Source organism: Ahaetulla prasina, chromosome 2 (assembly GCF_028640845.1).
Source record: "Ahaetulla prasina isolate Xishuangbanna chromosome 2, ASM2864084v1, whole genome shotgun sequence".
Taxonomy (NCBI): Eukaryota; Metazoa; Chordata; class Lepidosauria; order Squamata; family Colubridae; genus Ahaetulla; species Ahaetulla prasina.
Genome location: NC_080540.1, coordinates 124,560,278 through 124,571,874, shown reverse-complemented (window position 1 = coordinate 124,571,874; position 11,597 = coordinate 124,560,278). Strand labels below are relative to the sequence as shown.

Sequence of the window (11,597 nt, the reverse complement as noted above, 5' to 3'; positions counted from 1 at the left end):
TATAAACATATATATGAGGAAATATAAGGAAGTATAAGCATATATATATAAGAAGAAGAAAAAACAGTAGGACAGGAACGGTAGGCACGTTTGTGCTCTTATGCACACCCCTTATGGTCCTCTTAGGAATGGGGTGAGGTCAATATTAGAAAGTTTTTGGTTAAAGCTTTTGGGATTATGGGAAGAGATCACAGAGTCAGGTAAAGTGTTCCAAGCACTGATGATTCTGTTACAGAAGTCATATTTTCTGCAATCTAGATTAAAGCGGTTAACATTGAGTTTAAATCTATTGGTTGCTCTTGTATTATTGCAATTAAAGCTGATGGTTGAGACACACCGTCCCACACCTTTACTGGCACGGAGTCTGTACTTTTTCTATAAAATGCACCTAGAATAGAATAGAATTTTTTTATTGGCCAAGCGTGATTGGACACACAAGGAATTTGTCTTGGTGCATAAAAGAAAAAATACGTTCATCAAGAATCATCAGGTACGACACTTAATGATAGTCATAGGGAATAAATAAAATGCACTTGATGAGAAGTTGTTGTGGCGCCCAGCCTGCGCGTGGCAAACAGCAGCTTTGCTACTTCGGGATTAAGAGAAAACCGGGCAGAAACGCTGAGACACTCCAGCGCTGCATAAGACTTCCTCCGGGCTCAACGCCAGCCCTGCCAACTCCTTTCTTTCCGTCCACTCCCCTTCGCTAAGCTCCTCCCCGCTTCTTTCGCCTGAAGGCAGAATCCTGACGTTTCTAGCCTTTCTGTCCCTCGCGCGGAGCCGTAGAGCGGAGGCCTGGTCTTAGTAGGCGCCAACGACGAGACTCTTTGGTTGATTAAGGTAATGAAAGCTTCGGCGGGGCGGAAAGAGGGCCCGTTTACAAGGGGTCGTCCGGCCTCTACGAGAGGCGCAGTTACGAAATCGGGCCGGCTGGAGGGAGGTTGGGTCAATGAGAGGCGCGGAGCTTTGTCCGGAAAAATGAAGAGATGTGGTCCGGTCCGCCCAGGGAAGAAGGATTCCGAGTGTCCCCAAGGCGGGGAATTCTCTGCTTGTCTCTAAAACCGGCTTTATTCCACAGCCTCTTTCTTAGGGAATACATTTAAGTCTTAAGAAATACATCTTGCCAGGGCGTGGCGAGAAATTAGAAGTCAGGGGAGCGGGCCTGAGAGTGGTCCGAGGGCTTCAGTTTTTACTCTTGAATATTGGTGCTTCCACAGTAAACGGTAACACCCAAAAACATCGGTATGAAAGAAAGAAAGCTTGTTCGGTCTATTGTTTATTTTATTTATTTCGTCAAACACGTGTTTTATGACAGATACAAGCGTAAACATAATTATAAATACATGTAAAGGATACGAATAAAAGAAAACATTAGGACAGGGACGGTAGGCACGGTGGTGCGCTTATGCACGCCCCTTATTATGCATTTAATTATTATGCATTTAATTATTATTTTGTTGTTAGTTGCGAAGTCGTGTCCGACCCATCGCGACCCCATGGACAACATTCCTCCAGGCCTTTATTAAATGTGGCACTTTAAAGTCACGGGACATGATATTGACTTTAAAAAGACCAGAACTATTGCCAAAACGGAACACTTTAACAACAGAATAATCAGAGAAGCCATTGAGATAGAAAAACGCCCACACAGCATGAACAAACGAGATGACACCTCCCGCCTACCAGCCATTTGGAAACCCGCCCTTATTGACAAACGAGTCCCTAACACGAGGAATGACACCAGACCCACACTCACAAGGTCCACACAGGATGTCACCACCGCACATCCACCCAGAAAGCAGACCCAAACCCACACTGATCATAAAGCACGACCAAGGACCAGAAGCCAGACCGCAGCTGCAACATTAGCCATTTCAAACCCCTCCAATCCATTCATGCAGCAGACTGACACCCACTATGAAGATGTAGCACGACCACAAAGCCAAACAACAGCTATGCAGCTCACCAGCTCAAATCCCCCTGCAGCACAGACTAGACTGAGCACAACCAAGCCCCCACCAACACAGGACACACCCCCATCCAATCAGAGCACAGAAAAACCCCCATCCAATCAGAGCACAGCCAAGCTCCCACCCAATCAGTTCAAACCCCCACTAGCAGTTAAAAGGAAGAAACAGCTGCGATCACACATTGCTCCCAGAAGCACGAAGCTGAAGCCTGAAGATGACGAATGAGACTTCGTCGAAACGTCGCCAAGACACTTCCAATTTTACACGGGAGAAAACCCGAACAACCAAAGACCTATATACAAACACCCGTGAAAACCTCAGAAAACATATATATATGATGTCTTAGTCTACAGAAAACCCAATGGCTCCCTAGGACACACCATCTACCAGAAGAAAACACACACAAACCGCTATCTGCACGCACTCTCACACCACCACCCAGCACAGATCAACTCCGTAGCCAAGACACTCATCTCCAGAACAAAATGCTTAGCTGATGAACAACACCTAAAACCCGAACTAGACACTCTCACTAACGTACTAACATCCAATGGATTCCAAACAAATAAGATTACCAAGCTAATCCAAAAAGAACCCCCCACTAAAATCCAAGACAGAGAACAAGAAAACGGCACAGCCCTCCTCCCATATATAAAAGGCACCACAGACAGAATCAGCAAGATCCTCCACAAACACAACATCAAGACAGCATTCTGCACAAACAGAAAAATATCCACCATCCTAAGAAACCCCAAAGACAAAATTGAGTTAGAAAATCAAGGGGTATATGAAATCCCATGCACCGCCTGCCCCACCACATACATTGGACAAACCAACAGAAGAATAAGTGCACGATTGAAGAACACAAGAACTCATTCAAAAAGAGGAACCAACTTCTTCCCTGGTCCAACACTTTAAAGTCACAGGACATGATATTGACTTTAAAAGACCAGAACTATCGCCAAAACTGAACACTTTAACAACAGAATAATCAGAGAAGCCATTGAGATAGAAAACGCCCACACAGCATGAACAAACGAGATGACACCTCCGCCTACCAGCCATTTGGAAACCCGCCTTATTGACAAACGAGTCCCTAACACGAGGAATGACACCAGACCCACACTCACAAGGTCCACACAGGATGTCACCACCGCACATCCACCCAGAAAGCAGACCCAAACCCACACTGATCATGAAGCACGACCAAGGACCAGAAGCCAGACCGCAGCTGCAACATTAGCCATTTCAAACCCTCCAATCCATACATGCAGCAGACTGACACCCACTATGAAGATGTAGCACGACCACAAAGCCAAACAACAGCTATGCAGCTCACCAGCTCAAATCCCCCTGCAGCACAGACTAGACTGAGCACAACCAAGCCCCCACCAACACAGGACACACCCCCAGCCAATCAGAGCACAGAAAAAACCCCATCCAATCAGAGCACAGCCAAGCTCCCACCCAATCAGTTCAAACCCCCACTAGCAGTTAAAAGGAAGAAACAGCTGCGATCACACATTGCTCCCAGAAGCACGAAGCTGAAGCCTGAAGATGACGAATGAGACTTCGTCGAAACGTCGCCAAGACACTTCCAATCTTACACGGGAGAAAACCCGAACAACCAAAGACCTATATATATACACACACACACACACACACACACACACACACACACACATTTGTACCAGTGTTCATGTGTCTACGTACATGGGCATTCTCAGCCCACACATTGCATTTAGCCTTTGTGATAACGATTTACCGGTAATATCTTTTTATTCTAGAGGAAGTACTTTAATAAAGCTCATTGTACAAAATGTAGCTTGGGGCTGAAGAGGTATAGACTATATAATTAAAGTCCATTAGTGTAATATTTGTTCATTGAGTTATGAGAAATAAGGAAATTTGGCATACAGCGAGTCCTCAACTTACGACCACACAAAATTTATGTTACTAAGTGAGAGACTTGTTAAGTGAGTTTTGCCCCATTTGATAACTTTTCTTGCCACATTTGTTAAGTGAATCATTGCAGTTGTTACATTAGTAACATGGCTATCAACTGAATCTGGTTTCCCCAGCAGCTTTGCTTCTCAGAAAGTTGCAAATAGTAATCACATGACCCTGGGATACGGCAACTGTCATAAATGTGAGTCAGTTGTCAAGCATCTGAATATAAATTGTGACCGTGGGAATGCCGCAACGGTCATAAGTGAAAAATGGTCATAAGTCACTTTTTTCAGTGTCATTGTAACTTTGAACAGTGACTAAGCAATCTGGTAAGTCGAGGACTATCGGTACTACCATGTAGAAAAAAATACATAGAGTAATAAATTTTTAATTAAGATATATTCTCAAAAATACAATTGAAAGTTAAGGCACTTAGGTTACCCAACATAAATTACTAAATTTGATTTTTGATTTCAAATTTGTCAACAGCTTCTTGATTATGGTTTACATTTTATATTAGGTTATTGTGTTTTTTTTATATTTTGTAAGTCACCCCCAGAGTTACTATTGTGAAATGGAAGGCTACATAAATTGAAATATCTATCTATCTATCTATCTATCTATCTATCTATCTATCTATCTATCTATCTATCTATCTATCTATCTATCTATCTATCTATCTATCTATCTTTGTCTGCAAGATTATAGCCTATCTCTAATACGTAAATGACATAACTAAAATGCCATTGATAGATTGGTGTACCTAGATACAATTTGCATTAGTTGTATCTTATTGTGCTTTTAAATTACAGAGCTACTGGGGATCATTTGACACAGTACAACAAATAAATAAACAGCATCAATAGCTTTCTGATCCTGTTACAATATATCCATGGCCCATTGCTTCAATCTTAGTCATCTTTCCTTTTACTAAATAAATTTACTGTAATTTAACATTTTATCCAATTTAATAGATGAGGCATTGTAATTTATCTGATTTCCATTTCTTTTTGGGGACATTCCATTTGCCCCCCAAAATGACCATCATTTGTGTTGTAAATGTTGTACCTTGATGAATGTATCTTTTCTTTTATGTACACTGAGAGCATATGCACCAAGACAAATTCCTTGTGTGTCCAATCACACTTGGCCAATAAAAAATTCTATTCTATTCTATTCTATTCTATATTTACTATCTATGAATTTCAGCGGATCTTAATTATGTCACTGTCCATTCTTAATTCCTGTAAACATATTATGTAAATATAGGAAATCAAGAAAAAGGTCTCATAAGTCATTAAAGCTCCAATTATTTGCCGCGGATGTTCTTAATCTTCTGTTTTATTATGACCCTTTCCTAAATCTACTTTATGGATTAAAGCTGGACCCTTTGCAAAACAGATACCTTCCTCATAGTTAAAGCTTCTCCAAAATTTATTTATGCACAAAACCAGTGATAACTAGATATTGCAGATAGTACTCTTATAGCTCTGTAATATGGAAATTTAGGAAAAGAGATGGGACGGGAAATTATCATATATTTTAACATTTCTTTGTATGTTACTGTTAATTGTCTAATTTGAAGATAGAATAGTCTTACTCCAGGTAAGATCAAAAAATCTTAGATATCACTGAAATGGAGAGAGGTCTAATAGGGGAAAATGAATTTAATGACTTTGTGATTCACTTAACATTGATTCAGTTAATGACTGTGGCAAAAAAGGTAAAATTGGGCACAACTCACCAACTGTCATGCTTTATAACAGAAGGTCCAATTCCAATTGTGATAATAAAGATTACCTGCACTTCTGTTATGGATTTTTATTATTGAAACAAATTAATAGTTCTAACTCTAACTTTAATTTTAATTTGGTTTTATTTTGCTAGAAAATAATTCATCAGAAAGGAGATGGTTTTAAATGAGATAAACAATGATGGGTATGATCAAGAGGACAACAAATGCTTGGAGCCTGATGTCATCGCGAAAGGAAACATACTCGAAAGTTTTACAGAGAATCAAGAAATGAAGGAGCTGATTAATCATCTTAGATTGGTATATAAAGACCTGATACTGCGAGAAAAAGCTCTTGAAAAATTTAGAGGTAAGAGATAATATTTTAAAATAAAAGTTAAAAACATAAAAATCAATCTTGGTTGGGATCTTTATTAGAAATATGGGTGTGTATTTGTATAGATCATTGGAAATGTTATTTCTATTGTTTGGCAAGTGTAGTATGCTGTAAGAGTAACCAGTTAAGACTATTCTTCTCCCTTTATTTACTGACTCAATAGGACTGCAATCCTAAATATTTTTCCAGTTCATCAATAAAGTAGAACTTAAATGTAAATATAAAATTCTTTTAGTCTCAGCCTGGTAACTTTTTCTACTAAAATGAACTCTTAAATTTTCATTAGGAAGGGTAATGACTTGGTTGGGATTCACAGGAGCACACTGTTCTGAAACCTCTTCCTCACCTTTTTAATTTTAATTACTTCATTCTTGTTTGTAACAGTTTTATAATAATGTTTATATATAGCTTTTTTATTTTTATGTCTATTTGTACACTGCCCAGAATCAATGAGATGGATGGATGAAGAGAGAGAGAGAATGTAAAATGACTTTCTACCTATACTATTGTTATTATTGCTTCTGTTTTATTAATAGCAGACATATTATTTGTTTTTAAAGAGTGAATTATTTTAATGTTTGATACAAAGCACTATTGCAGAAGATTTTTTGTAGCTGTAAGATTATTATTGTTTTCTTGTATGCTATTTTGCGTTTATGAGATTTATTTCCAGAAAAGGTTTTGGTGCTCAAAGTTCCTTGCATTTTCTTTCTTTAGATTAAAGTCTATGTTTCATTTGGAATTATCATTATGGAAATGAATCCACTGGTATTTTTTTACAGTAAACCTCCATGGGCTTAGCTTTAAAGTTTCTAATCTTCCTTTATTTGGTGTCTGCTAGATAATTATTTGCAAAAGTATTCGTAAACAATTGCATTTAATAACTATTTAGGAATAACCCAGTATTGTAGACTTCACCAACTTTTTGCTATTTTAAGGCTAGAGTTCGGGGTGAAATGCTCCCAGTTTGGACTGGATTGCCCGATCCGGTAGCGATGGTGGCGGGTGGTTCGGAGAACTGGTAGCAAAAATCCCTGCCCACACCCCCCGCCCAACTGAGCTGCGTGGTCATCAGTTGTTTTTTTTTTAAAGAAAAAATGCTTTTAAAAGAAAAGAAAAGCCTCTGACGATCAGGCAATTCAGCTGGGATCGTCAGAGGAGCCTTTTAAAGGCATTTTTTCTACAATCTCTTCAGTGGAAGAGGTTGTAAAAAATGCTTTTAAAAGTAAAAAAAAAAGTTGGCCACGCCCACCCAGTCACATTACCCTTCTCACTGAGCCACGCCCACAGAACCAGTAGTAATAAATTTTACATTTCACTACTGCTTGAGTTATATTGTTCTATGTTGATTTTATACTGCTGGTTTTATTTTTGCTTTTAATCCTGTATTAGCCACCCAGAGTTGCAGTTTGCAAGTTGGATAGCCATATAAATGATTTTCTTTCTTTCTTTCTTTCTTTCTTTCTTTCTTTCTTTCTTTCTTTCTTTCTTTCTTTCTTTCTGTCTGTCTGTCTGTCTGTCTGTCTTTCTTTCTTTCTTTCTTTCTTTCTTTCTTTCTTTCTTTCTTTCTTTCTTTCTTTCTTTCTTTCCCCACCTTTATTATTTTTACAAATGTAAGATAGCAAATGTTTCCAACAGACCTTCCTCTTTTCCTCCACAACAACAACCCTGTAAAGTGAATTGGACTGAAAGAGAGAGACTGGTCCAAAGTCACCCTGCTGGCTTTCATAGCTAAGATGGAACTAGAACTCACGGTCTCCCAGTTTCTAACCTGGTGCCTTTTTTTTATTTATTTATTTACATTTATATCCTGCCCTTCTCCGAAGACTCAGGGCGGCTTACAGTGTGTAAGGCAATAGTCTCATTCTATTTGTATATTTTACAAAGTCAACTTATTGCCCCCCCAACAATCTGGGTCCTCATTTTACCTACCTTATAAAGGATGGAAGGCTGAGTCAACCTTGGGCCTGGTGGGATTCGAGCCTGCAGTAATTGCAGGCTGCTGTGTTTTAATAACAGGCTATCTTACAGCCTGAGCCACCACGGCCCTTAACCCAAATACATTATATATGATAGTTAAAAGCATATTTTGTTTAGCTTGCTTATTCATTATTGTTAGTCAATTGTTTAATTTATCTTGGATTGCCATCTAGTGATGATTTGTTATATTACAGTAGTTGCTGCAATAGTATATACAATCTTAATTTCCCTGAAGATTTCAGAATAGAAAATACAGGTGTTATATTATGGTCCTTTGTTTTACTTCCTTGGGGTGAATTTCTCTATTATGCAGCATGTATCTGGTGTAGTGTTTTCAGTTTCACTGAATACCAGGAGGTAGGCAGTATATTTGACAAATTCAAATATTAGGTCACATAGTACCTGTTAATGTAATACAATGATGTGAAAGCGCATTGACCATAAATTGATGGATGTAATTCTATACAAGGTTAGCACAAATGACCTTTGTTTGTCATCTATGATAGTATTCATTGGTATAAATATATACTCCCAGGTAAATTAATTGGAATAAAGTGTGTTAGGGAAAGAGCTAGAATCTTTGGCCTGCTTTCTCCACTCTGGAGAAAGTACAGGGTTATTTTTTAATGTGAATATTGTGTTAAGCTTGTTTAGTTCTCTCTTCGCCAAAAATAAGTGAGAAGTTCCACTGTCATTATTGATTTTATAGGATTGGAAAGGATGGAGGAAACAAGCTATAGGTTATCATTGTTCTGTAGGCCATGCTTTGCCCATACTGTGATTGCTAGAAGAGCTTTGGAAACTTTGGTATCTTGAACTTCTGGAAAAGGAGGAACAAATAAAATAGCCTAGTATGATCTAGCTATCCAATCTTTGCAAAAAAAATCCAAATGATCCTGTATACATAACTTTCTTGGTCCCTTTCCGTTTGTAACACATGCCATAAACAAGATCCAAAACAAAAAGTCTCATTAAGATAGAGATCATTAGTTTGTACTCTTAAGTTTATTCATTTTCATTTTTTTGGTGTAATCTCTGATTATTAGGATGCGATTTATAACTCACAATATCTCTCATGTAACATAAGCTTATTTTTTAGCAGGGTACTTTAGTTAAGTGGCATATTTTTTTGTATAATGAACTATGCACACAATAAACATAAAGATTGAATATTATGGCTGGAAAACAATTTATGATAAAATACAGCAAATTCAAAAAAGAAAAGAAATAATTCTGTAAATGTAATTCAAGTTATTAATTATTTTAATTAACTCTTTAGTCTTACTGTATTAAGAACTTAAAAATAGCTTAGAAATAAAAATAAAGGAATATATCCCAACCCTTAGTACTGTTTTTTCATTTGCTGTACAGGTAATCCTCGATTTACAGCCATTTGTGGTATTCAAAGTTATCATTCAAAGACCATTCAAAGTTACAACAGCACTGAAAAAGGGACTTACAACTGGTCCTCACACTTAGGATCATTGCAGCATTTCTACTGTCATGTGATAAAAAAAATCTGGTGCTTTACAACCAGCATGTATTTACAACAGTTGCAGCAACCCGGGTGGTGGTGGTGGTGGTGGTGGTGTCATGTGATCACCATTTGTGATCTTCCCAGCTAGCTTTCATCAAGCAAAGTCAAAGGGGAAAGCCGGATTTGCTTAATGACAATGTTATTCACTTAACTGCAGTGGTTTGCTTAACAACCATGAAAGTCATAAAATTAGGCAGGATTCACTTAACAACCTGCCTTGTTTAGCAGTGGAAATTTTGATCCCAATTATGGTCATAAGTCAAGGACTGCCTGCACTTTAAAAAGTCACAGCAGGCTTTGACTAAATTAGTTCAAAATCTTAGAGAAGACTTTTCTTAACGCCAAAGCATCGATGTGTCATTTTCATGTTAGAAAATTGCTTGATAACTGGGTATGGTTTTTTTTTTTTCAGATATAATGAATAAATACCAGGAACAGCCTCATCTTTTGGATCCTCATTTAGGTAAATACTGAGATTCTGTAAAATTTTGATAAAATCTCATTTTTTTATTAGCATGGATGATACTGATTTTTTTTTTCTTAAGAGTGTATAGTAGAAGAACTAATCCAATGTTTGGGACTTCTCTGTCTAGAATACATGTGCCTCTAAAAGCAGCTTTACTTAAAGAAATTGATCCATCTCCAATTTCATATCATTCGTAGAGATTAAGATAAAAATGAGAATAGGAAAGAACAGTTTAATTTTTCAGTAAATATCCATCTAGAAAATGAACTCGTCCCAGAAGCTTTGGGGGAACTTTTTGTTCCCAATGTGAAAAAACGTTCTTTTCCTCTGTTACCCACCCCCCTCCCGTCCATGTAGAAATTCTGATTATTTTGTTGAAAGTATAATACAATTCTCTTGTTACTTTGTAAGGCAAGTTTATATGGAAAAATAGGTAATGCGTGTCTCCCCATCTTTTGAATTTTCACAGAGAGATGGCAAGTGCTTCCTGCCAAGCATGTGCCCCATTTGAGTTGTAGGCCAACTCTACTCTTTCTGTTGAAAGTGCATCAGAAGTGTGCGGTAGAACATTTATTTCTATCTTATGGATATTTTCCTGAGAAATAAACTCAGATCAGGCAAGAATTAATCATAATCTGATCAGGAGAATTTAGTCAGTGTCTGGAAAAACCAAATTCAGATCTAGAGATGTCTGTCAATTAAGATTACAGTATTAGGGCCGAAATAGGATAGTGAAACATTGTGATACCACATTTATCTTCCTTTGTCTGTTTTCCTTGGTCTGACACAATCAGGTAGCCAGACAATTGCTTTCTCTTATCCTTTTTATTATACTGCATTTGGTCTTTCAGATCAGCACTGATGAATTAAAATGTACCATAAATAACATTTTGCTTTAAACAAATGATGATCAAGACTATAGTTGAAGTGTGATAAAATCACAAAACTGGAATTGTCCTTAGAACTCAGTTAATTCAACCCCCTGCTCAGTACAGGAACCACTAGAGGATCTCTGGCAAATGACAGACATTGGCTCTGAAGACCCCTAAGCAAAAAACAAAACAAAACAGAACAAAAACCCGTCACTACTTTATGTGGCAGGTTATTCCGTCAGCTCACCATTCATACAGCTAGAAAGTTTCGGTGGATATCTGTTCCCTTCAGCCTTGGCTCTGGTTCTTTCCTTTCGGCAGTAGGGAATAAATCCAATCTCTCTCTCTACTTTGTGACAACATTTCATATATCTGAAGAAAGCCACTGTGTCAGATAATAACAGCAACATGTGTTTTCCATGAAACAAATTAGGTAATCCATTCTGATATTTATTTATGAGTCTGTTTAGCGGGAAACAAAAAAGCCAAGTAACTTTTCCCTTATCACCTAACCCATTTCCCTATGTTTTCTCTAGAGTGGATGTTGAATTTGTTGTTAGATATTATCCGACATGAAGCATCTCCTCCTCTTCTAATTCATCTAGCCTTTCAGTTTCTCTACCTTATTTCAAAGGTAAAATTAAATTTTAATATAACAGTAATATGGCATTACTGCTATACTCTCAAATTAGA

General features: G+C 37.7%; 1 protein-coding gene across 1 annotated transcript in view; it reads left to right on the top strand.

The window, feature by feature from the left end:
- The first annotated feature begins 737 nt into the window (after positions 1 to 737).
- Positions 738 to 11,597, top strand: part of TBCD (tubulin folding cofactor D) — a 173,202-nt gene continuing 162,342 nt past the window's right edge. Inside the window, exons 1-4 of the mRNA XM_058168485.1 lie at positions 738 to 840; positions 5,808 to 6,022; positions 9,979 to 10,029; positions 11,441 to 11,538. Of these exons, the coding sequence (XP_058024468.1) occupies positions 5,830 to 6,022; positions 9,979 to 10,029; positions 11,441 to 11,538 (342 nt within the window). The 5' untranslated portion in view covers positions 738 to 840; positions 5,808 to 5,829. The remainder of the gene's footprint in view (positions 841 to 5,807; positions 6,023 to 9,978; positions 10,030 to 11,440; positions 11,539 to 11,597) is intronic.